This window comes from Oryctolagus cuniculus, chromosome 11 (genome assembly GCF_964237555.1).
Source record: "Oryctolagus cuniculus chromosome 11, mOryCun1.1, whole genome shotgun sequence".
NCBI classification, from domain to species: domain Eukaryota; kingdom Metazoa; phylum Chordata; class Mammalia; order Lagomorpha; family Leporidae; genus Oryctolagus; species Oryctolagus cuniculus.
The window spans coordinates 117,517,336-117,542,123 of record NC_091442.1 but is presented as its reverse complement, the minus strand read 5'-3'; the positions used below and the strand labels follow the sequence as shown (position 1 = coordinate 117,542,123).

At 61.5% G+C, this 24,788-nt stretch overlaps 2 protein-coding genes across 4 annotated transcripts in view; one reads left to right on the top strand and one right to left on the bottom strand.

The window, feature by feature from the left end:
* Positions 1-2,077: 2,077 nt before the first annotated feature.
* POLR3H (RNA polymerase III subunit H) lies at positions 2,078-10,285 on the top strand. Of its 2 annotated transcripts, none has more exons than XM_008275167.4 (7): positions 2,078-2,157; positions 2,396-2,526; positions 3,150-3,246; positions 7,225-7,311; positions 7,762-7,825; positions 9,358-9,559; positions 10,039-10,285. In XM_008275167.4, the coding sequence occupies exons 2-7, from the start codon at positions 2,416-2,418 to the stop codon at positions 10,090-10,092; spliced, it is 615 nt and encodes a 204-aa protein (XP_008273389.2). In that variant the 5' UTR covers positions 2,078-2,157; positions 2,396-2,415; the 3' UTR covers positions 10,093-10,285. The 2 variants fall into 2 exon arrangements, with proteins under 2 accessions (XP_008273389.2, XP_069909088.1); XM_070052987.1 differs by having other exon boundaries at positions 2,109-2,177.
* Positions 10,286-10,599: 314 nt separating this feature from the next.
* Positions 10,600-24,788, bottom strand: part of ACO2 (aconitase 2) — a 41,647-nt gene continuing 27,458 nt past the window's right edge. For both annotated transcript variants that reach the window (XM_002721389.5, XM_070052976.1), the window contains exons 4-18: positions 24,571-24,663; positions 21,142-21,300; positions 20,764-20,914; positions 19,654-19,758; positions 18,421-18,512; positions 16,946-17,051; positions 16,021-16,178; positions 15,764-15,837; positions 15,244-15,355; positions 13,640-13,762; positions 13,311-13,466; positions 12,606-12,797; positions 11,675-11,807; positions 11,216-11,337; positions 10,600-11,043 (exon numbers count right to left, since the gene is read on the bottom strand). In XM_002721389.5, coding sequence (XP_002721435.3) covers positions 10,909-11,043; positions 11,216-11,337; positions 11,675-11,807; positions 12,606-12,797; positions 13,311-13,466; positions 13,640-13,762; positions 15,244-15,355; positions 15,764-15,837; positions 16,021-16,178; positions 16,946-17,051; positions 18,421-18,512; positions 19,654-19,758; positions 20,764-20,914; positions 21,142-21,300; positions 24,571-24,663 — 1,911 coding nt within the window. In that variant the 3' untranslated portion in view covers positions 10,600-10,908. The remainder of the gene's footprint in view (positions 11,044-11,215; positions 11,338-11,674; positions 11,808-12,605; positions 12,798-13,310; positions 13,467-13,639; positions 13,763-15,243; positions 15,356-15,763; positions 15,838-16,020; positions 16,179-16,945; positions 17,052-18,420; positions 18,513-19,653; positions 19,759-20,763; positions 20,915-21,141; positions 21,301-24,570; positions 24,664-24,788) is intronic.

The window sequence follows — 24,788 nt, the reverse complement described above, 5'->3', positions numbered from 1 at the left end:
GGAAAGCAGTAGAAGATGGCTCAAGTCCTTGGGCCCTTGCACCCACATGGGAAGACCTGGGGGAAGCTCCTGGCTTCTGGCTTCAGATTGGCGCAGCTCCGGCCATAGTGGCCATCTAGGGAGTGAATCAGTGGACAGAAGACTTATTTCCCTCTCTCCCTCTGCCTCTATATCTCTGTAGCTCTAACTTTCAAATAAATAAATAAATAGATGTTTTAAAAAATAAATAAAGTAGCAGACAGACCTGAAGATACAGCCAGTCACACTGAGAGTTCTCTGTGCTGTGAAACCAGCAAATCAAAGCACCAAGCACTTCCAAGTGTCTCTGTCACCTGCTCCAAGGAGCTTTTGAAGTTCAGAAATTGCTGACTTACAGAGAGAGGGAGAGAGATATCTCCCACCTGCTGGTCCACTCCCCAAATGGCCACAATGTTTGGGGCAGGGCCAGACCACATCCAGGAACCTGGAGCTCCATCCAGGTCTCCCACGTGGATGCAGGGGCTCACGCACCTGGACCATCCTCCACTGCTTTCCCAGGTGCATTAGCAGGGAGCTGGATCGGAAGTGAAGCAGCAGGGACTCAAACCAGCACTCACATGGGATGCCGGCATGGCAGGTGGTGTCTTAACCCATTGCACCCCAAATGCCAGCCCCTCAAATTGTAACTTTGATGGCGTAGTGCGTAAAGCCGCCATCTGTGATGCTGGTATCTCATATGGGTGCTGGTTTGGGTCCTGGCTGCTTCCCCACTGATCCAGCTCTCTACTATGGCCTGGGAAAAGCAGCAGCAGGTGGTACAAGTGCTTGGGCCCCTGCACCCATGTGGGAGACCCCGAAGAAGCTCCTGGCTCCTAGCCTTGGCCTGGCCCAGTGCTGGCTGTTGAGGCCATCTGAGGGAGTGAACCAGTGGATGGGAGACCTCTGCCTCTCCCTCTTTCTCTGTAATTCTCACTTTCAAATAAAAAAAACAAAATGAAAATCCAGTTATTCCCATATCCACCAATTTTATATTATTTTTATTTTTTGACAGGCAGAGTTAGCGAGAGAGAGAGACAGAGAGAAAGGTCTTCTTTTTTTCTGTTGGTTCACCCCCCAGATGGCCGCCATGGCCGGTGCTGTGCAGATCCTAAGCCAGGAGCCAGGTGCTTCCTCCTGGTATCCCACACGGGTGCAGGGCCCAAGCACCTGGGCCATCCTCCACTGCCTTCCCGGGCCACAGCAGAGAGCTGGCCTGGAAGAGGAGCAACCAGGCCTAGAACCCGGTACCCACATGGGATGCGGGCGCCGCAGGCGGAGGATTAACCAAGTGAGCCATGGCGCCGGCGCTTCCACCAACTCTTAGAGGCAGCACGGGTATAAGCTTAGAGGGGCTCATCTCTGGCACGTGGCAGCCGGTGGCCCTGGACAGCTTGCTGAGTTCTCTTAGCCCGCGTTAGTGTCCTGTCAGAGGGACAGGACAGGATCCTGGGGGGAACAGAACGGGCAAAGCTGGAGAGAGGTGCCAGGGCCAGATCGCACAGAGCCCAGTGAGCCGCCAGGAAGGAAGGTTTTGGACTTTATTCTCAGTTCAGCGGGAAGCTACAGAGGAGTGTGTGTGTGTGTGTGTGTGTGTGTGCGCGCGCGTGTGTATACTATATATATATGCACTGTTATATATTCTATATACATACACTATATAGAGACTATATATATAGTCCCAATTGATTATCACTTCAAATTGAGATGTAATCTGCCTACAATGAAATGCACGGAGTCTGATGAGAGCTGTCAGCTCTACGAAGAGCTAAAAGGGGGTCGAGAATATTTCCATCACCCAGGAAGGGTCCCTCCGTTCTACTTCCCTGTCAGGGCTCCCCGACTCCGGGCGGAAGGTCGGAAGCATTGCCGACTTGCGTTTTGCAAGGATCGTTCCGGATGCGGGGACCCGCAAGCAAGAGATGCCCCAGCCCGGGAGAGCGGCAGGGGGTTGCCTAGCAACGAGAGGCGCCGCCGGGTCTTCCCGGGGAGGCCCCGCCCCTCCCCGTGCGGCAGCCTGTAGAGAGCCCCGCCCCGCGTCTGGGGGCGGACAGAAGCTTCTTATTGGTCGGCTCTCCGGAAGCGACGGGATTCGGAATCTCGCGCACGGTGGTTAACTCCCGCAGCTGCGTGCCGTGCGCGGTGCGAGGCGGCGGCGCGTGGTGCGGGCGCGGGGCGGAGGGGCTCTCGTGCCGTGCGCTCCAGCGAGGGCGCTGCCCGCCGGGCCTCTGTTTCCCGTCGCTTCCGCAGCCGAGCATGGCCCTCGCCGGGCGCCGCAGACGCTACCGCGCAGCCCCGCTGTTGGCCTGAGGGGGGCCGGTCGGGCACGGGGCTCCCAGGACCCCAGGCCCCGGTGCGTGACCGCCCGTCCCTCTCGCAGAGCCGCCAGCGCAGGCCGGGATGTTCGTCCTGGTGGAGATGGTGGACACCGTGCGGATCCCCCCCTGGCAGTTTGAGAGGAAGCTCAACGACTCCATCGCCGAGGAGCTGAACAAGAAGCTGGCCAACAAGGTGCGGGGCGGAGCGTGCCTCACGGGGGCTGGCGGGGAGCGGGGGAGAGGCCGAGGACGGGCCTGAGAAGGGGGCTCGTGCCTGGGGCGTGCGCGCTCGCACAGCGCGGGTCCCTTCGTCTGCGGCGAGTTGCCGGCCCGCCGCAGGTGCGCCGCCGCTGGGGCGCGGACCAGCCGTCTGACGCGGGATGCAGGTGGCCCCGGCTTAGCGCGCGCCCGTCACGGCTCTGTTCCCTCTCTACCTCTGCCTGCCTGCTCCATGCCTGTCTGTTGATGGAGTGGATGAGTGGCGGAGCGGTGTCCCGACCAGCAGGCGGAGCGGGGGTCCCTTCGTTGGGCGTGACGAGTTGGGGTGCACGCTGCCAGGGACTGGTGCTCGCGAACCTGTGGCACGAGGGAGCCGCGTCCGCAGCGAGGGGGTCAGGCAGCTGTGGTGGGAGCCGGCGGCCAGGCTGAGCCCTGCTGGCCGGGAGGCGCTGACCAGAGGGTTTGTGGGTGGGAGAGAGGTGTGCAGGGCCCCGGCCCGGTGGGCGGAGCCGGGCGCCTGTCCTGGAGGCGCTGCGGCTTGGATGGGCGGGGGCGGGAGGTGGCGGCAGCCCGCGGTCACCGTGTGTCGCGGCGCAGGTGGTGTACAACGTGGGACTCTGCATCTGCCTCTTCGACATCACCAAGCTGGAGGACGCCTACGTGTTTCCAGGCGACGGCGCGTCGCACACCAAAGGTAGGCGTCTTCTCGGGGCTGGGGCTCCTGGCAGAGATGGCCGGGGTCCTGTCCCACCTGGGGACCCTGGAAGTGGGCAGCCCCCTCCCCCTCGGCCTGAGCGTCTGCCGGGGCGGGGGTGGATCGGCGACTCTCAAGGCCTCTCTGGGTCCGAGGCTGTGGTCCATGGCTGTGCCCCTCCTCCCGCCCACTGCCAAGCCCTGTCTGCCTGGTGCTCTGGCCACTCACTGCCCTGGGAGAGGGCAGGCCAGGAGCGTGGGGACGCCGGAGTGGCCCTCGCGGTTAGAAGAGAGAGGCAGGCCGGCGCCGCGGCTCACTAGGCTAATCCTCCGCCTAGCGGCGCCGGCACACCGGGTTCTAGTCCCGGTCGGGGCGCCGGATTCTGTCCCGGTTGCCCCTCTTCCAGGCCAGCCCTCTGCTGTGGCCAGGGAGTGCAGTGGAGGATGGCCCAGGTGCTTGGGCCCTGCACCCCATGGGAGACCAGGAAAAGTACCTGGCTCCTGGCTCCTGCCATCGGATCAGCGCGGTGCGCCGGCCGCAGCGCGCTGGCCGCGGCGGCCATTGGAGGGTGAACCAACGGCAAAGGAAGACCTTTCTCTCTGTCTCTCTCTCTCACTGTCCACTCTGCCTGTCAAAAAAAAAAAAAAAAAAAGAAGAGAGAGGCAGAGGGAACGGAAGAGCAGGCCGGGGGGGACCTCAGGGGCACAGGACGCAAAGCTTAGCACTGACCTTGCGAGCTTTGGTGCGCGCCCAGCGCAGGGGTGTCTGCATTCCGGCACGTGCCGGGAGGCTGCCAGGCGTCTGTCCCGGCATCCCGAGAGCTCACTGGTCCACACGGTGTTGCCGTGCGGTGCAGAGAGCACAACAGGCTGTCTGTATGAGTAGAAAAATCAGACCGTGGCATGGAAGCCGTCTTGAGGGCCCCTGGCCACAGAGGAGGCCACCAGGCCAAGCCTGGTGTGCACTGGACGGGGCCTGGCTGTCCAGGAGACAGGTGGTCACAGGCACGAGGGCCTCGAGGAGAAGTGAGGTCGCAGGGATCTCTGCTCGCTTGATTTCTGACACCTGGTGTAGGGTTTGCACCGCTGTTTTGACTTATGTGTGTATTTATTTATTTTGAAAAGCCGAGTTAAAGAGGGAGAGACAGAGCTTGTTCATTTGCTGGTTCTCTCCCTAAATGGCCACAACAGCTGGGACTGGGCCAGGAGCTTGGAGCTTCATCCAGGCCTCCCACATGGTGCAGGGGCCCAGGCACTTCATCCGGGAGCTGAATAGGAAGTGGAGCAGCCGGGACTCGAACTGGTGCCCACCTAGGTTGCAGACAGCTGCTTCATCCACGACACTACAACATCGGCCCCTCCCACTTCTATTTTTTATGTATTTTTATTTCATTTCTTTGAAAGGCAGAGTTAGATCTTTCATCCACTGATTCACTCCCCAGATGGCCACAACAGCAGGGGGCAGGCCAGCCGGAAGCCAGGAGCTTCATCCGGGTCTCCCACATGGCTGGGAGGGCACACTTTGAGCCATCTCCTGCTGCTTTTCCCAGGCCATTAGCTGGGAGCTGGATTGGAAGTGGAGCAGTGGGACTATGAACCGGTGCCCGTGAGGGGTGCTGGCACTGCAGCCTACGCCACGGCGCCGGCCCCTCCCCTTTATTTTTCAGTTGAGGTAGCGTTCATGTGAGGTAGGGCGCGCCTTCGCGAGCTCACGGGCTGGTGGGTTGGCACAGTAGATGCTGTCGCCACCCTCCAGTCCCAGGGTGCTGGCCTCACCCCAGGAAGAAGCCACCTTCCCACTCGCAGGCCGTCCTGTCGCCCTTCCCAGCCCCGGAGACACCAGTCTGCTTGTTTCTGCGGCTTTGTCGATTCTGAACATTTCAATCGGTAGATTCCTTATTTTTTTAAATTTTTTTTTAAATTTTTTTGACAGAGTGGACAGTGAGAGAGAGACAGAGAGAAAGGTCTTCCTTTGCCGTTGGTTCACCCTCCAATGGCCGCCGCGGCTGGCGCACTGCACTGATCCGATGGCAGAAACCAGGTACTTCTCCTGGTCTCCCATGGGGTGCAGGGCCCAAGCACCTGGGCCATCCTCCACTGCACTCCCGGGCCACAGCAGAGAGCTGGCCTGGAAGAGGGGCAACCGGGACAGAATCCGGCGCCCCGACCGTGACTAGAACCCGGTGTGCTGGCGCCGCAAGGCGGAGGATTAGCCTGTTGAGCCGCGGTGCCCGCCTATTTTTTAATTTTTAAAAAAGATTTATTTATTTGAAAGGCAGAGTTTCCCAGGAAGAGAAAGGGAGAGACAGATCTCCATCCTCTGTTTCACTCCCCAAATGGCCTCAACGGCTGGAGCTGGGCTGATCCGAAGCCAGGAGCTTCTTCTAGGTCTCCACATGGGTGCAGGGACCCAAGCACTTGGGCCATCCTCCACTGCCTTTGCAAGTGCGTTGGCAGAGAGCTGGTGGGAAGTGGAGCAGCTGGGACAGGAACCAGCACCCGTGTGGGATGCCGGCGCTGCAGGCGGCAGCTTTACCTGGTCCGCCACAGCCCTGGCCCTCGCAGGCTCTGCCACGAGCCCTCCTGTGTCTGGCTTCCTCCACTTCAGAGTCCTCAAGGCTCGTCTGTGTGGTAGCGCGTCGGGGTGCCCGTCCTCGGAGGTGTACGCCACGGCTGTCTATGCATCCCCCTGCTGATGGGCGTGCGGGCTGCCCGCACTTGGCTTTCACAGACCAGAGCTCCCTGTGCTGTCCCCACCCAGGCCTTGCACGACCTGCCAGGGGCTCTGTGAGGGTGGATTAGCCCGAGCTGCATGCGAGGTCTCGGGACGGGTGGCAGTGGCGGGGTGGGGAGTGCCTGTGTCCGTGCTGGCTCTGACGTTGGTCTCTTCACGCCCCACTGCCTGCTGGGCCCTGGGGAAGCAGCATGGAGGGCCCTGTGCCCTGTGAGGGGGTGCTGGTGGGCTGGGCGGCTGCTGGAAGTGTGTGTGCGACTGGAATCTCCCAGGGGACCGGCGCGGTGACGCAGCGGTTTAGCCACTGCCTGTGACTCTGGCATCCCAGATCTGGAGCACTGCCTCAGGTCCTGGCTGCTCTGCTCTGATCCCGCTCCCTGCCCACTCACCTGGGAGACCTGGATTGAGTTGCGGGTTCCTGGCTTTGGCCTGGCCCAGCTCTGGCTGTTGTAGGCATTTGGGGAGTGAACCTGCAAGTAGAAGACCTATGTTTGTCGCTCTGCCTTTCAAAAAAAGTCAAAAACAGAAAAACAACCTGGTGCCCCCACCCCGCCCCCCGGCAGAACAGCTGTGTGACTTAGCGGGCCTCTTCTCCCGACGTGGAAACATCTGGCCCAGAGGCATGACGAGAGTAGTGGGCAGGTGGCAGGCAGCGCCTCCCTGCTCTCGGGGTTAGTGTGGGCACACCCTCTGGGCAGGATGTGTGAGCGTCGAGTGACACCCAGGCTGCTGCGGGGCCGGGCTCAGAGGCTGTGATGTGGGCCCAGCTGCCTGGCATTTTCCCGGGGTCGGGTGAGGGGGGCCCTACCCCGGGCGGTCTGAGGACCCAGAGCCACTTTTGCTCCCTTCCCCCATTCCAGACATCTTCAGCATCCGTTCCGGGTCAGGGTTCTGCCCGGGGCGGCCTTCCAAAGCCGCAGGGGACAAGGACTTGCTTCCAAACCTGGTCCCTTTGCCAGTTGCTTCTGCCTTTTTTAGACTAAACGGGGGCCTGGGGGAAGGTGGCAGTTGACCTTGAGGCCATCCCCCACTCAAGAGAGACTTAGCGCATTTGGGAGCAGCCCGCTGTTGTGCCTTCTGGGAACCCAGCTGTGACTTGGCAGGGGCGGGGTGGGGGTCTTCTGGCTCAGCCGTCACGTCTGGGCTCACAGGGACTTGGGTGGGCAGGCCCCTGGAGCAGCACGGCGAGGGGTTGGTGGCGAGGGTGGACACGCTGTCCCCGACGGCGTGCTGCTTTGCTTGCAGTGCATTTTCGCTATGTGGTCTTCCATCCCTTCCTGGACGAGATTCTGATCGGGACGATCAAAGGCTGCAGCCCGGAGGGAGTGCACGGTAAGGCAGGCCTGACCCCTTGGGCACGGCAGTGAGGGGGCCTGTGCTGTCCGCAGGGTCGCGGAGGGCTCAGATGGCAAGGTCGGCCTTCCCCGGTTCTCACGGACTGGACGAGGACCTCGGCTGTGAGGCTCTGCTGGAGGCTGTGACTCGGGACCTCGGGGTGGAGGTGCCGGGGGGTCCTTGTGCCCGCTGGTCCTGCTGTGTGCAGTGTCCCTCAGGTTTCAGTGTCTGGATGCTTGGGGCTTTGTCCTGGGCTGCTTAGGGGCGTGATGTGCGCAGAGGCGTGGGCTCCGTGGTGGGGAGGGACCGGACCTCCATGGTCCCACCATGGTCCCACCAAGGGCCGCACTGGGTAAGGGGCTCACTTGCCTGTTGCTGTCCACACCCCTCATTGTTGGGCTGTTGACATGAGCCTCTGTCCCACGCTGTCACCTTCGTTTCTTCCAGTCTCTCTCGGCTTCTTCGATGACATTCTCATCCCCCCAGAGTCACTGCAGCAGCCAGCCAAATTGTATCCTCCCACGGTTAAGGGGTCATGGGGAGCTCAGGCCCCTCCAGTGGAAGGGGTGGCCCCCCTGGCCTTCACTGGGGTCTGGAAGCGAGCCGCTGCCTCCTGTTCCTGCACTGACCAGCGCCGTGTGTGTGGTTGCCAGCTGCACACCGGCTGGCCTGGGGGCGCCCTTACTTCCTGTCCACTGCCCCCAGAGGCTGGCCCCGGCTGCCCACCGCCGCCTTTCTGACGGGTGCGGCCTTGCCTGTCGCTCCCCCTCTTCGTGGAGGAATGACACAGGACCCTGCACTGTTCTTCTGTCTGCTCGGCCCTTCCCGGGTTTGCTGCTGGTTCTTCCCGGGTTGGCTACCGTCCCTTCCACCTCCGTGGAAGGGCGGTTCCCCCTGCCACTTTCCTGACTTCCACGGGGGAGTGGCACACCGCCAGCCGGCTCTCTTGGGGGCTGCACAGATGTTCCCTTTAGATGTTCCTGGTGCATGTTGTCTCTCCTCCTTTATAGTCCTCTTCCACCAATCCCAACTCGGCTGCCCACACGCCGAGTACGCTGCTCTCCTCCAATCAGGAGCAGGTTCTGCTGTTTATTGGTTGAACTGGAGGCAGCTGTGTAGAAGCTGTTTCTCCCTTCTCAGCGCCATATTGTGGGAGAGCAGATGCATAGAATAAGTCTTAATTCCAGTAACTTAGTCTAGTCCGAGTTGCTCCCAGTTGCTCCCCACACTTGCCTGCCTGGGTTGTCCCCCTCCCAGCCCTCACCTGCTGCGCCGGTACTTCTGTTTCTGTGGGACCCCACCAGGCAGAACCCCACCCTGCCACAACTGCACCCACCTGGCCTGGCTCTGCACTGGCAGAGGCAGAGCCAGCAGCGGGACTGCCACTAGAGGGCAGCAGTGTCCCTCAGCCTGGCCTCTGCCCAGGGCCCCAGGGAGGGCTGCATGGATGGCAGGCTCTGCTTGGGCCTGTGCAGGGCGGGGACAGGGTCTGCCTGTGACTGCTGCCAGACTGGGGCCCTCGGGTGGGCGACCGCATCTCACCTACCATGTCCTCCTGACAAGGCAAGGTTTTAGTTGCAGAAAGAGGGAGAGACACCTTCCATGTGCTGGGTCACTCCCCAAATGACTGCAGTGGCCGGGGCTGGGCCAGACACGTCAGGGAGCTGAATAGTGGAGCAGCCGGGACGCAAACTGGCGTGCTGGCATCACTAGCAGCGGCCTGACTGCCACACCACACGGTCAGCCCCGGGTAAATCCGTGCGCTCTGCCTGCCAGACTGTCAGGAGGCCTGGGTGAAAAGGGGTGGAGGCACCGCAGGCAGCAAGAAGCGTGGTCACCCCCACCTCCGAAGTGGGGTTTGTGCTGTGACCCCCTCCTCCTGCTGGCCCCAAGCCCCCCATCCAGGGCCCTGGCACCCCAGAGCTCCGGCTTCTCACGCCGGGGGCCGGGACCTGCTTTCCTGACTTCCTGTAGAGGGGTCTCCACCCCCATGCTCCAGGCGCCCCACATGGCCTGGTTGTTGCCTTGACCTCTGGCCTCCAGTGATGAAGCCGAGCAGGTGTGGGTGTGGGAGTACGAGACAGAGGAAGGAGCACACGACCTGTACATGGACACTGGCGAGGAGATCCGCTTCCGGGTGGTGGATGAGAGCTTTGTGGACACGTCTCCCACGGGGCCCAGCTCGGCCGAGGCCACCTCTTCCAGCGAGGAGCTGCCCAAGAAGGAGGCTCCGTACACACTGGTGGTGAGGGGCACTGCTGGGGGTGGGGGCACCAGGGGTTCCCCCCAGAACCCCTGTGGCAGGTCAGCATCTCGGCCTCTTGTGGGGTCTTGGCGGCCACCTGTCCCTGGGGAGCCTTTTTCTGCAGGTGGCACTGTGGGTGACGAAGCTACTGCAGCTGTTGGGGGGTGGGGGTGGGAGTGACCCCTCCCTGCCAGAGGGGCAGCACACAGTGGGTGAAGGCTTGGGAGGGATCGAAGCCCTTAGCTGAAGGAATTCCAGGCGAGAGTGGTCACCCGGCCTTCCCGGCAGGCCTAGGTGTGAGGGCTGCCTGAGCCCACTGAGGCCTTGGGAGGATGGGGCAGGAGGGGCTGAGTGCGTGCCGGTCAGGACAGCGGCAGGGCTCTCCCCAGGCCCTGGGTGTTGTGTGGCCCCTGCAGCTGCACCTCTTGGCTGGGGTGGTCGAGCCCTGAATGAGACGTGTCTGTTCTCTCCCCGGGCAGGGGTCCATCAGTGAGCCGGGCCTGGGCCTCCTCTCCTGGTGGACCAGCAATTAGCCCTGGGGCTCAGCAGCAGACCCCGCCTCTACTCGGACTGTGGTGCAGCCCACCGTTGGGGACGGAGTGCCCAGGAGACGCTGAAGAGAAGAGTGTTGCCTGGAGCCGGGGGTGGGGGCTCGGAGTGCCGCCGGCCTGTCCCCTCCTGGAGCTGCCCCACGGACTTCTCACTAATAAACAAGACCAGAGGTGACAGGGTCTGCAGTGACACGCAGAGCGGGCAGAACGGCTTCACCAGCTTCCTCCTGTCCCTCACGTCTGCCAGCACCGGACACTTGTGTCGCACTCAGCGTTACCCAGGTGTCAGTGCCGGGCCGCCACGTCTCCTGGGCGTGGGACCTGGGACAGGCTTGCTCACCAGGGGCTGCCCTGCAGGGAGGAGTGGGCTAGGGTGGGAGGGGACCTGGCCTGGGGTCAGCGGTGCCCGGGTCACTGACTTTGGCTGAAAGGACCTTCCCTAGTTGACAACAAATGGCACAGACACCAACCACTCACACACAGGACGAGTCGCTGAATTTGATTCTTATTTTCCTTGCAGGAACAAAAGTTCTCTCAAATTTTCAGCCATCAGGGATAGATCAGGCAGAGTAAAAACTTCTTTAGAAGGGAGTGTTGTCATCAAAAATAAATACAGTTGCAGGGGCCGCTCGAGATCTGAACCAGACCGGCGACGGGGGTGAGGGCTGAAGACCGTATGGAGCCCCTCAGCCGTGCGTCGCTCCGGGCTGAGGGGCAGGCAGGAAGCCATGGCCTGGATGGTCAGATCTGGTCGGTCAACGCGAGCACTGAGGCCCGCATGGTTAGGCGGGCGCGGCCTCACTGCTGCAGCTCCTTCATCCTGTTGAGCGCGCTGCCGGCGCGGAACCACTCGATCTGGGTCTCGTTGAAGGTGTGGTTCAGCAGGATGGTCTCCTGGGTCCCATTGGGGTGCTTGATGATGCACTTCAGGGGCTGCAAGAGGGGGCAGGTATGGGTGGGAAGTGGGGCACCGCGTGGGCAGGCGGGGTGGGAGGCCTAGCCGGAACCGGTGTGGGCAGGGGCAGGGTGCGGGAGGGGAAGCAAGACAGCCCCCCCCTCCTGGGAGCTCCCTGGGCTGTCAGCCCTCCTCCCTCCGCCCGCTGACCTTGCCGGGGGCAAAGTCCTTCAGGCCCTGGATGGTCAGCTTGTCCACAGGGTGGATCTTGTTGTAGTCGGCAGGGTCTGCGAAGGTGAGGGGCAGTAGGCCCTGCTTCTTCAGGTTGGTTTCTGGAAGGCAGAGGCACAGGTGGTCAGCGGAGGCCCCACTCTCCCCTGCCCAGGGGGCCTCGCCAGCCCCGGGGGCAGTGACTCCGGGCACAGGTCTGTTTGACCCCAGAGGCGGGTGTCCCTCCACTAGGGACACCTAAACAGGTAGGGGTGCTGCTGTGTTCACAAGAGAAGGTTCCTGGGTCTCAGCTGCTCAGTCTGTGAAGCAAGACCCGTGCTGGCAGGATGGGAGCTGTGGGCCCTGACTCGCTCAGCACAAACTGAGGGGCTGTGGCGGGCCCAGCCTGGCCCCTGGCAGGGTGAGTGACCTGGAGCCACCACGAGGGCACCCACTCACCGTGGATCCTGGCGAAGCTCTTGGTGATGATGGCCCGGCCCCCGAGGTGACGCGGCTCCAGCGCTGCGTGCTCCCGGCTCGAGCCCTCGCCGTAGTTCTCATCACCAATCACCACCCACCTGATGCCGTGTTTCTGTCAGATGAGCCAGGGAGAGCGCGTGAGGCAGAGGAAGGTGCCATCCCCACAGGCCTAGGCAGCCGGAGGTCTGTGGGCCAAGGGGCTGGAGGCCCCTCTCCATCTGCCTGGCTTCCGGAGGGCAGGTAAAGTTAGGTGTGAGTCAGGGCCCAGGGAGATGTGACCCACCCGTCAGTGGGCAGCGTGGAGGCAGTGTGGAGTGGAGGGCCACGGTGTGGGAGCGGAGCCCAGAGCAGCGGGCCGTGCTGCAGGCACTGCTGCCCTACACCGGGGCACTGCTCTCTGCCGAGCTGGGCTGCAGGCTCCCTTCCCAGGAGTACCCGCTCAGCCAGGCACCCCGACCCTGATGGCCATGACCTGGGCTTAGTCCCACTTCTGTTTCACACAGCAGAAAGAATTGGCCTCCAGCGCAGGCTGTGGCCCAGGGCAGCACCTCTGCTCCCCTGACCTTGCCCCCAGCTCACAGCCTGGCCACGTACCCACCCTCTTGCTCTTGGAGAGCCCCTGTGGCCTTCTGCCCCTGCCTCCCCAGTCAGCTCCTCTTCCTGTGTGCTGAGGTCTCAACCTCCTGAGGGGCCAGACGCCTCCTGCAGGCACTCCCCTCAGCAGCTCCCCGGGGCAGGGCCTCCCCAGGGTGTGCACCCGGCCCCACCCACCCGAGCCTCCTTCCTTCCCGGGGTCCAGCACTCCTGTCCCTTCCAGATGGCCACACCCTGGCTCGCCTGGCCTCCTGCCCAGCTTCTGCTCCCCACACAGCCCCCTGTGCCTGTGCTGTCCCTGCCATCTCTGACCCACCTTGTAGTAGCGGGCAGTGTCGGGGACGGGGCCAAACTCCTGGGTGACAGCATTGCGCACAGAGTTGGCCTTGCCGTTTTCAATGTTGATGGCGCCGATGAGCAGGTTGTTGGAGATGTTGTCCAGGTGCCCACGGAACTTGAGCCAGGGGCCGGCGGCCGAGATGTGATCAGTAGTACACTTTCCTTTGACCTTACATGGGCAAGCAGAGGGGACGGAGGTTAGGAGGTGGCTGAGTGGATGAAGGACGCCTCCCATAGGGAGGCAGGGGCCCAGGGCCTGGGTCGGGGGGCAGGGAGAAGCACGACAGGCTCGCGGCTGGTCGGCAGGCCTGGAACCCTCACCCACACCACGTGGCTCAGCCATGGCCATCACTCAGCCTGCCCCTCTGGCTGCTCGGTCTTGGGGACAAGCTGAACAGGGAAGCGGCTTGCTAACCCTTCAGGACCAGCCCCAGCTCACAGGTGCCCAGGCTGGACAGAGAAGTCTGGGAACCTGTCTGGTCACTGGCAGTCGCCGAGTGCCCACAGGAGACACACAGGTCAGGTGTGGGTATGAGGCCTGCTCAGCTCCCAGACAGGTTAGAGCCTGCCCGTAGCTTCCAGAGCTCCAGGGAGCCACTGTGCCGCATCCACACGCACTGGAGAGGCGGAGCCCAGGCGGCAGCTGGTCAGGTGTCCAGCTCCACCCAGCCAGTGTCCTGACCTTGATAAGGATCTGCAGGTCCTCCAGGTCTTGGCCGTCCCACTTGTCGAAAGGCTCCAGCAGCTGCAGGCGCTGGCTGGTGGGGCTCACGTCCACCCGCTGCCCGCTGCTGTCCTTGGGGGGATGCTGGTAGGTGTCCTGCCCGGGGTCAAATTCCTGTAGCAGGGGACAGGGATGTTGGTGCAGGCCCTCCGTGCCTGGCCTTGCCCTCCCAGGGAACGTAGCTGCTTTGTTCACATCAGTGCTGTCCCTGCCTACGTGGGGGGGCCGGCCTCAGCCACACAGTGAGTGGCCTGGGCTGGGGGGGGCCAGTGGCAGTGCCCGCTCACCGCACGGGGAAGCTCATCGGCATCCGGCGCCTCCAGCTTGAACTTCTTGCCGTCCTTGCCTGTCAGGAAATCGGTCTCTGGGTTGAACTTGAGGGTTCCCGCGATGGCCAGGGCTGTGACGATCTGAAATGGTGGCCACCTTGGTGGTCAGCATCAAACACTGCTCCTGTCCCCTCCCAGCACAAGTCTAGCTCCTGGGCATGGAAGCCAGGAGACTTCTGTGGTCTTCCTAGAAGCCAGAGAGGCAGGAGTCCTCTGGGACCACAGGGCACGGGCCTGCAGAGCACCCGGGCGTCAGGCGGGCTGGCCCCCGTGGGGCCTGGCATGGGGGTGCTGCTGCTGCTAGCTCTGCACGGGGCGGGCCTTCGCTCACTCAGCAGTGTTCCTGGAGCTCTGAGGTGAAAGACTTAAGGGAGATGGCCACGGGGCCCCGATGGCAGGGGCACACAGCCCCCAGGGCCCAGGCCAATGACGTGAGGCTTCACTGTTTTTTTTTTGTTTTTTTTGTTTTGTTTTTTGACAGGCAGAGTGGACAGTGAGAGAGAGAGACAGAGAGAAAGGTCTTCCTTTGCCGTTGGTTCACCCTCCAATGGCCGCTGGCGCGCTGCGGCTGGCGCACCGCGCTGATCCGATGGCAGGAGCCAGGAGCCAGGTGCTTTTCCTGGTCTCCCATGGGGTGCAGGGCCCAAGGAGGCTTCACTGTTTTTAAAACACATCCTGGGGCTGGCGCTGTGGCACAGTGGGTTAAAGCTCTGGCCTGCAGGGCTGGCATCCCATATGGGTGCCGGGTCAAGTCCTGGCTTCTGATCCAGCTCCCTGCTAAAGTCCTGGGAAGCAGAAGACAGCCCGAGTCCTTGGGCCCCTGCACCTGTGTGGGAGGATGGAAGAAGCTTCTGGCTCCTGGCTTTGGATCAGCTCAGCTCTGGCCTCTGCAGCCATTTGGGAAGGGAAGCAGCAGATGGAAGGCCTCTCTGTCTCTACCTCTCTCTCTAATTCTCTTTCAAACACATAAAACTTAAAAATGAAACAGTGACTGCTAAGGGTTATGTGAGTTTGAATATTAAAAAATCCTCCTGACCCCTTTACTGTTGGTATCAAAAAATAAGAAACTTAAACTCGTGAACATGCAGGGCAAGAGAGAATAACATCTAAGGACTCTGGCAGTGCAATGGGTGACCTCCAAGGTGGTTTGAGTGCAAATTGCTTAAAAACGAGTTTGTTCACGGGACCAGCAACCGGCTCCTGGGCGAGCAGCCCCAGCATCCTCAAATTCCTGCAACGCGCTCTTTAGGGCGGGGCCGCAAGGCCAGCGCACCTCCCACCTTGCATAATCCTCACAGGATCACAGGCTCAGAGAGGTCAGCAACTTGGCTGAGCTCACACAGCTGCTGAGACGGCAGGGCTGGGACCTGGCCCCGACGGGGAGATCCACTGGTACTGAACACACACCTGACCCCGGGCCACACAGCAGCAGCAGGCAGGAAGTGCAGGGGACATGATGTGGGAAGGCCCGTGGCTCTTGTCCCCACTGGAGCAACCCCCAGTCCTGAGACGCAGAAGCCACTTCCTCCCCTGGCCCCAGCTCGTGCAGGGCCGAGTCTCACCTCGGGGGACGTGACGAAGGCGTGGGTCTCGGGGTTGGCGTCATTGCGGCCCGTGAAGTTCCTGTTGTAGGATGTGACGATAGTGTTCTTCTCCCCCTTCTTGATGTCCTTCCTGCCGGGCCACAAGGACAAGGTTAGGGACACCTGGCCTTGTCACCTGGCCTCCGGGGGCCAGATGGGCCGGGCTCCTGCGGGGTTCTCATGCTGAGCTCAGGACAGAAGGGGGCGTGGAAAAGCCCCTGAACAGATCGCCAGATAGGAGGGGAGCTCGGGATCAATGCTTGCCCGAGCCCAGCAGCCAGGGCAGAGGCCTCCCCTCGGGTGGCTGCGTCCATGGGGGGAGACCTCGCTGGCTGTTTCCTGCCAGCAGGCTTCAGCCTGGCGTCTGCAGGCTCTGCCTCTGCTCCCAGCCACAGCCCCGTCTTGCCCGAGCCTCCTCTACCTCAGTAACCCCTCCCTCTGTTCCCGGGCTCCGAACACCAGTGCAGAGGGGCCGTCCTATCCGAGATGCACCTCTCACCTGTCCCACTGGCCAATGCAGGGGCCACAGGCGTTGGCCAGGACGATGCCACCCACATCCCTCAGGACCTGTGCCTGCGGGGGGAGAGGGAGGCCAGGACTGTCAGGGGAAGGCAAGTGCTGATGGGAAGGGGGGCTCAGCCACTCGTAAGACAGGGAGCTGTCCCGGAGCCCTGGGGCAGCCATGGCTGATCCCACCCTGCAGCCGTCACTCAGCCGGGGGCTGGGCGCCAGGGGCAGGGGCGCGTGAGCACTCACGTAGCCGTCCCGCTCGATGGTGGCGCGGATCTGCTCGGAGCCCGGCGTGATGGTGAACTGGGACTTGCACTTGAGCCCATGGGCAAGGGCCTGCTTGGCCACAGCCGCTGAGCGCCCCATGTCTTCATAGCTTGAATTGGTGCAGCTGCCGATGAGACCTGGCGCGTTACGGGTGTGAGGTTAGGGGTCAGCAGGGGACAGTGACCAGAGGTCTTCCCCTGACCTCAGACTACCCAGACCTGCTCCAAAAGCATTCGCCGACGGGGCTGGGCCAGAGACTGTTGTTAGAAGCCACTCAAGTAGCCAACAACAAAGCAAGGCCATCTGTGACCAGTCATGGGAGAGAAGCTGCTGTAGCCACTGCGACCTGAACACAGGTCACAGTGCGAATGAAGCCCGTGTTCACAGCAGCGTCACGTGCACGTGCACCACACGCTGCTGCTAACGGTGATCACTGCTGGGGAGGCGCTGCGGCAGGTGACCAGTTCCCCTGTTTATGCTTCCTAGTATTTCCCGGAGCTTTATTATCGCTTTGTTATCGGAGCCTTTTTTCAGGGGCTGGCGCTGTGGCACAGTGGGTTAAGCTGCATCCCACATCAGAGCGCTGGCTCAAGTCTCAGCTACTGCACTTCTGATCCAGCTCCCTGCTGGTGTGCCTGGGAAAGCAGTGGAGGATGGCCTAAGTGCTCGGGGACCAGAATGGAGCTCCTGGCTCCTGGCTCCTGGCCTCAGGCTGGCCAACCCCGGCCACCGTGTGCATTTGGGGAGTGAGCCAGCAGATGCAAGTTCTGCCTCAACCTCTGCCTTTCAAATAGATTTTATGTGTAAAAAAAACAGTAATGTTTTAGGTAACAATAAATCTTATCTCAGAAAGCACACATGGTAAGCACAGGCGAATGGCCAGCTCTGGGGTCTGGGAGCTCACCCACGCGGATGTCCAGGGGCCACCCTTCCTTCTCTGCCACGGCACCCACTTCTGCCACAGGGTGAGCCAGGTCGGGGGTGAAGGGTCCATTGATGTGCGGCTTCAGCTGAAGAATCAAAGAACAGAGAGGAAGAGGAGGGAACTGGGTTAGAGCGTGGGCAGTCTCTGTTCACAGCCTTACCAGGACCCTACAGAGAGAGGCCAAGTCCTTGTTCTCAGGGCTCAGACCTCACTCCAGCCACCCCCCAGCAGGTGGCGCTGTGTGTGCACCAGCTCCTGAGACCCCTCCAACCCTCCCAGGCTGGGCTGATCTGTGCTCTCCAGAAGCTGAAGCTCAGAGGTGACGATCACCCAGTTAGGAGATGGCAGAGGCCAGGTCAGAGGTGACAGGTCACCCAGCTAGGAGATGGCAGAGGCCAGGTCAGAGGTGACGGTCACCCAGCTAGGAGATGGCAGAGGCAAGGGAGGGATCAAGGTCACCTGCTCCTAAGTCCTAAGTTGTTTTGGAATCTCACCTGAGGCCGGAGGCTTGCCTGTGACACTGCTGTGCAGGCCAGTCAGGTAACCAAGCTTTGGCTGCCTGCAGAAGGCCTTGCGGCCAATTAACTGATCACGCTATCGGTGAGTAAGCAGGCAGCCAGCTGTGTTGTTTTCTATACATGCTGTCAGAGTTCTCAGAACCTGTGCTTCTGGGAACTACTCGCTTCACAAATTATTTTTGTTTTCCTTTGCTGAAATAAACTACTGAATTTGACAGTACTCACTAATAGCGGTGGGCGCTGTGGCACAGCGGGGCAGGCTGCCACCTGGGGTGCCTGCACCCGTACTGCAGCACATGGTCTGAGTTCTGGCTAATGCACCTGGCAGGCCCACACCCATGTGGGAGCCCAGGTGGAGCTGCCGGCCCAGCCCTGGCCGTCGTGGGCCTCTGGGGAGGGAGCCAGGATGGAAGATCTCTGCCTCTCCTGCTCTCCTGCTTTATCTTTCAAATAAATCTTTTTGTGAAAAAATATTAACAAATCCAGATCACTGAGAAGTGCCTGGCAGAGCGCAGACGCTGGTTAGATGGCCCAGCTGCTAACTACCTGCATTAGCTCATTAAGCTCACAACGGCCTTAGGTTTTGCACGTGATAAAGTGAGGCCCACCAGGTGTGAGGCTGCACACTCTGTAACACAGCCCTCCCGGCCCTCTGCACGCTCTTTCTGGTCTGCAGGCCTCAGGACGGCAAGCCCTGCTTGAGTTCTGCCCTCTGAACTCTGATAATAAAGTGACAAACAACACGAACCCTCCAGGATGCAGTCTTGCCTGCGGCAGCTGAAGCAGGAGCAAGCTGACACCTATTTCTGCCTCCGCCCCCCGCCCACCTCCCCAGGCAGCAGTCCGCAGGTGCACTGGGCAACCAAGGGACCGTGAGCCCTGGGTCCCCAGTGCGGAGAAGGCAGCGTCCCCACCCTCAAGAAGTCCCTTCCGCACCTCACTGAGGTTAACTTCAATCAGTTGGTCGTAATGGCAGCCAGGGTCAGGTACGAGGTGGTCCTTGAACTCCTCAGCCAGACTGGCAATGTCTGAAACAGCAAGGGCGGGGGGCGGGCGCTGAAGAGGGCAGCCCGGAAGCCATCCTGAGATCCCACCCAGCCATCCGTCAGAGCCGGGCAGTGCTCAGCTGGTGCTGAGACCACCAAGGGGTAACGCCCAGCACACGCCCTGTCTCCCACAAGGGCTCAGGATGCGGTGACGGAGCTAAGCCCAAAGCTACAGTGACAGGACAGGCGCAGGAAGGTGGGGACGCAGGGTGAGGTGCATGGCGGGGAGGGCTTCCTGGAGTAGCACAGCCGTTTCCAGAAGGCACTCCTCACAGAGTGAGGGGCTTGCAGGCACGAGGCCATGTGCTCGGGGCTCTCCCACGACCCCCGTGCACCCCTCCACCTCCCCTCACAGGTCCCAACACCTTATTTCCTCTGCCAAGCTTCAAAGAAGCCAAGCCAGACCCTCAGGGAAGCTGTGGGGGAGACTTTCCCTTCCTCCTCTCTGCGGTGGCAGGAATTTATACAGAAGAGCTCCATGTCATTACTGGAGCTTCCTGTAGGGGGCACCAGGGACCAGGCCAAGAGGGTCAGCCACTGCCAGGTGAAAGTAAATCCCGGGCCGGCGCCCCGGCTCACTAGGCTAATCCTCCACCTAGCGGCGCCGGCACACGGGGTTCTAGTCCTGGTCGGGGCGCCGGATTCTGTCCCGGTTGCCCCCCTTCCAGGCCAGCTCTCTGCTGTGGCCAGGGAGTGCAGTGGAGGATGGCCCAGGTGCTTGGGCCCTGCACCCCATGGGAGACCAGGAAAAGCACCTGGCTCCTAGCTCCTGCCATCGGATCAGCGCGGTGCGCCGGCCGCAGCGCGCTGGCCGCGGCGGCCATTGGAGGGTGAACCAACGGCAAAAGGAAGACCTTTCTCTCTGTCTCTCTCTCTCACTGTCCACTCTGCCTGTCAAAAAAAAAGAAAGTAAATCCCAATCCCGGCTCCAGGATCCCTCAAACCTAGATCCTTGGAGAAGCAGGAGAGCCACATGCAGCCAATTCCTCATACACCTTCAGGTGCTTCTTGGAGCCTCTGAGCCCCGTGGAGAGACCAGTGTAGGACCCTGGCGCAGCTCTGTCTCCCAGGGAGCGGGGGCACCGTGCCTGCGGCACCCACACCCCTGGCCCAGCCTGCTCACCTGCCCGGCCCGTCTTGCTCAAGTACTTCTTCATCCTGTTGTTGTAAGGGAACACAGAAGTGGTGGCCCCGATTTCTGCACCCATGTTGCAGATGGTCGCCATGCCTGTGGAGGAAGAGCGCCCGTGGGCTGGTGCAGTGCTGGCGTGGGTGTCCCCAACCCCGCTTCTCACCAGGGAGCTGTCTCACAGCAGAGACTTGTTCCTGGAGGCCCAGGGTTCACAGCACACCAGTGATGGGAGGCACTGCGGCCAGGGCTCTGCGTCCCGGCTGTCGGAGCAGCTACTGCTGGGCCGAGCACCCACGGCTAAGTTCCAGTTCTGGGCCCAGCGACCTTGCTCAGCCCATCAGCCGGCCTCCAGGCACTGAAGGCTGCCTGGCCACACCTGCTCATTTGCTCCTGTGTCCATTTCACAGGTGAGGGAGCTGGCTCAGACACGTCCAAGGTCAGGCCACAGAGCAAATGAGTGCAGGTGCTGACGTCGAGGGCCAGGTCTTTCTGTCTACAGGGGTGCTACGTCACAGGTTCCCCGGCAGTGAAGATGGGGCGACACCCATTGTCTGGGCCACGGGCATCACACACAGTTGGCCAGGCTCACAGGTGTCCTCGCCCTCTACAGACACGGGGACATGCGCATGGCCTGTCAGCTACTTCCCAGCTGAGCCCCATCACTGCAGAGGCACAGGAGCTCTGTGGGCTGAGGCATCCGGACCAGCCCGCGTCTCCCTGGACTCCCGAGGCCTGACACTGGCAGGGAAGGGCAGGAAGGCACCAGCTCCCACCTGCTCGTGGGTACAGGCAGGGGGAAGTAAGCAAGGCTCAGACTCCGGCCACGGGACGATGTGGGCCTGCAGCACCACTCCTGTCCACCACTGTGCCCAGGGCCACGGCCAGGGCGCAGCAGAAGCTGGCGTGGCCCAACTGCGCAGCCACAGGAAGTCACGTGCCTCCGAGGCCTCCATCTCACCATGTTTGACAGACCATCTCTCAGGCTGTCTGCGACCTCCTTCATCCTCTACGTGCTTAACCCCAGTTCCCAACCTGCCCGGCCACTCACGGCTTCCACTTCCGAGCACAGGGCAAGAGCCTGCCACCCGTCACCCTCCTCACCGGTGCAGGAGATGGAGTCCACGCCGGGCCCGTGGTACTCCACGATGGCGCCTGTGCCGCCTTTCACTGTAAGGATGCCGGCCACCTTCAGAATCACATCTTTGGGGGAGGTCCAACCAGACAGGGAGCCCGTCAGCTTCACGCCAATCACCTGGAGGACACAGGACAAGACAGCAGTTACGGGTCCTGTGGTCACGTTCCGGCCGGAAGGCAGGGCGGGACCTGCGGCCATTCCCACTTCTGCTTGTTCATCCCTGCCTCCTTCCCACCAAAGATCTCAGTCCGAACTGTTCCCACGTCCTGTCTGCGTTCCCCACCCCCAAATCATCCCTGCCCCCCCCCCAGCCAGCCCTGAATGGGCCCCTCCCTGTCCCTCACCTTGGGGCACTTCAGTTCCCAGGGGATCCCAGCCATGACATCCACGGCATCAGCACCCCCGACTCCAATGCAGATGCCCCCCAGGCCTCCACCGTTCGGGGTGTGGGAGTCAGTGCCGATCAGAAGAACCCCAGGATATGCATAATTTTCCAGAATGATCTGAAAAAGAACCCAAGATCTTAAGCTTAGAGGCTCTCAGCAGGGAATGCGGTAAAGGCCAGATGGGCTCTGCAAAGCTGCCCTGTGTAACGCCAGCCATCTCCAGTGTGGCAGGAAGAGCCCATGTCTCGGGAGGCAGGCAACGTGGGTCCATGACGAGCTTCTGGAGTGCTTGCTGCATGGCTTCGGCCTGTGAACGCCTCCCTGTGCCTCAGTGTCCTCACAGCAACACATCCAGGCCCCAGGATGTGCCAAGAACCAGACAAGCAGGCACACTTGAGTCTGCCCCGTGAGGGGCCCAGGGACTACCGTGGCCACTGAGATGCCCCTGATGCCGTTCCCTGCCTGCACGGGAGACTGTCCAGGGTGTGCAGCGCGCCTCTCTGGCTCCTCACCAGGGTGGACGCACAGGGCACCTAGGGAGCAGTCTGGGGACTCAGTGGGACACAGAGCCATGAGCTTTTCCACTGCTCCGTGGGAAAGAAGTGCAGGGGATGTCTGCCCGCTCCCAGCATCCTGGAGGTGCCCGAGGACTGACGTGAGCACTCCAAGAGCACCGACCGCCTGCCCCGTCCCCATCCTGTCCCAGTGTCCCCTCATCGAGGCCCTGCTCTCAGCTTGGAAGGCCTTTGGCTGGCAGAGGCGGGGTCGGGGGTGGATTTTCCTCAAAACGTTAGATGAGAAGGGCTGGACACTGGAGGCTGCCTGAGCCCTGAGCCCCGCACCCTGGGCCTACGAGTGGTTAGGGGACCCTGGGCAAGTCAGGTCTGCTCTCCAGGTGTCAGTTTCTTCCAGAACAAACAGCTGGCACTGGCAGTAGGGCTCGCTCCCTGGATCATGATGACCAAAGAGAACGTGTATTTAGCCAGGCGACAGTGTCTGGGACAGGCAAGAGTTTATTTTATGCTCATCTTTAGAAGGAATTATGCCCCGATGCCTGGCTGCTGGGAGAAACAGACGAGATCAGAGATGGAACAGGCTCTGTGACCTAACAGGACTGACTGAACGGTGGGCCGGCTCCCTGGGGCACCACAGAAACCCCAGGGCCTCCCCCTTGGGCTAGGCATCTGCCCAGTGGATGCAGCAAGGCACCAGGAGTCCTGCCTTCAGGTCAGAACTGGCTGCAGCCACAGGGCAGTGGCGGCTGCTGGGATGAACAGGCCAGCACCGCGGACCATGTCCTGTCTCTGGCCCTCCCTCGCCTCAGCCACGCACAGAGATTTAGGACGGGTTAATCCTTAAAGCTCCTCAAGGCTTTGGTCAAAGTCTGATCCATGAAGACAGACACAGAACTCAGGGCGGTCTACACGATGCGGACACAGTGTGGCCCATGTCCTGAGAGGAGAGGCCAGTGCAGGAAGCGTCGTGAGGAAGTCGGCCGTGGCAGTGACCTCACCCATCTGTGGCTGAGGCTGAACAGATAGGGAGAGGGTGTGGAAGTGTATTTTAGGCTGGGCTAACACCACACAGAATGTAACACTGCAATTCTGCTGTCTTTACACACACACACCAAGGACCTCTCCTGTACCGGCCCGGCCCAGGCCCAGCTCAGAGGCATAAAGGAGCCACAGTCCCTGTCCCACAGAGTGTGCTACTGGGGCCACGTGAAGGAGTCCCACCCAGGATCACAGAGGGAGCCCAGTGCTGGGCACAGGAAGCCAGGGAGGCTTCCCAGAGGAGGTGGTTCTGCCAGGCTCCCGGGACACAGGCATTCAAGGCGGTCCGAAAGGGCTGAGGTCTGGTTTGGCCTCTGAGGACCAAAGCTGCTGACACCCTGACAGACAGGGAGAAAGAGGGAAACCGTGCAGCACTCACGGGGCCCCTGGGAATTGTCCTGAAAGGAACAATCTGCCAGCAACTGGCGGGGGGCAGCGGTGAGGTGGCGTCACTCACAGCCCAACTCAGCCCAGGAGGCGGCAACAAGGCTGCCTGAGGTGGAAAGGGGGACGCCTGGCAGGGGTGCCTTCGTAACAGAAGGCCGAGGCTGGCTCCACCTGACTCCCTGACCCCACTGCGGGAAGAGGGTGCTGGCCGCAGGGCTGGGCTGACCTGCCAATCCCAGGCAGCCCCTCCTGCCAAGGGCGGTGGTGCCTCAAAGGGCAGAGCAGTGATCCCTGGCCAGCTCCGGTTTCCCAGTGGGGTGGACCTGGGAGTCCAGGCGGGGTCGGGTTACAGCCGACTCAGCAGGCCCGGGCTGGGGGTGGGGAGAAGGTCACCTTGGAGAGGGAGGGAGGCAGCTTTCACACACAGGACAGATGATCAAGGACAGTCAGCTTCAATGAAAGGGAAGCACCTACTGCCCCGGAAACAAGGCAGACAACGCCGTCCACCCAGAGGAAAACCCATCCTTGGGGAGACCCCAGGAGAGCTCCAGGCTGCCATGGCCATGCGGCCTGGGGCACCGCCACCCTGCAGAATGCCACGAAGGCGGGGGAGGTGACAGAATCATGTGCAGCACTCGCCCCAAGTCACACCGCCCGGGTACAAATCCTGCCCCCACTGCCGCGGCTCAGTTGGCTAATCCTCCGCCTGTGGCACCAGCACCCCTAGTCCTGGTTGGGGCGCCGGTTCTGTCCCGGTTGCTCCTCTTCCAGTCCAGCTCTGCTGTGGTCTGGGAGTGCAGTGGAGGATGGCCCAAGTGCTTGGGCCCTGCACCCGCATGGGAGACCAGGAGGAAGTACCTGGCTCCTGGCTTCAGATTGGCGCAGCGCGCCAGCTGTAGCAGCCATTTGGGGAATGAACCAACAGAAGGAAGACCTTTCTCTCTCTCTCTCTCTCTTTCTGTCTAACTCTGCCTGTCAAAAAAAAACCAAAAAAACAAAAAACTGGCCCCACAACCAGCCGGTGGTGTCCCTAGGCAAGCGCATTAACTTCTCCGCGCCTCGGTCTCCTCATCTGGGAGGTGTGTGTAACAACCCCCCCCCCCCCCCCGGCTCCTATGATGATGGTGAGCACTGAGCAAGCCAGGCTCTTCAGACGTGACGTCCAGTACCCAACACACAGACTGCTGGCCACCCCCGATCAAGGCTTGGGAGAGACGGCGTGAAAAATAACACGAAGCTTCCGTTAGAGACTGCAGCAGACGCTAGAGTAACGCTGGGAAGGAGGTGCAGAAAGACACCCGTCGAACTCAGAATGTCCCTGACTGGGGAGGTGAGGGGTCGCTTTGCTTTCTTACACAGAGAAGGAGAATGCACAACTTGTGGTGGCGATGATCCTGGAGGCAGGGAGGCCCCTAGGAGCTGAGACGTCCTCCTGAGCCCAGCTTACCTGGTGAATGATTCCGGACCCGGGCCTCCAGAAGCCCACACCGTACTTGGCACCTGCAGTTGCCAGGAAGTTATACACTTCCTGGTTTATGTCCTAGGAAGACAAATCAACGTGCAGAGGTTACTGACAGCTTGCATCGGGGTGACTGACCACGCCCTCCTGCCTACCCCTCCTCCCCTGGGACCGCAATGCTGGCACTGGGAAGGCAGGCCCTCCCC

Bases quoted from the DNA above. Each gene is read 5' to 3' on its own strand.
- POLR3H (XM_008275167.4), top strand. From the start codon at position 2,416: ATGTTCGTCCTGGTGGAGATGGTGGACACCGTGCGGATCCCCCCCTGG. The intron at 2,527-3,149 runs GTGCGGGGCGGA...GTCGCGGCGCAG, and splicing joins ACAAGAAGCTGGCCAACAAG to GTGGTGTACAACGTGGGACT. The intron at 9,560-10,038 runs GTGAGGGGCACT...CTCCCCGGGCAG, and splicing joins AGGCTCCGTACACACTGGTG to GGGTCCATCAGTGAGCCGGG.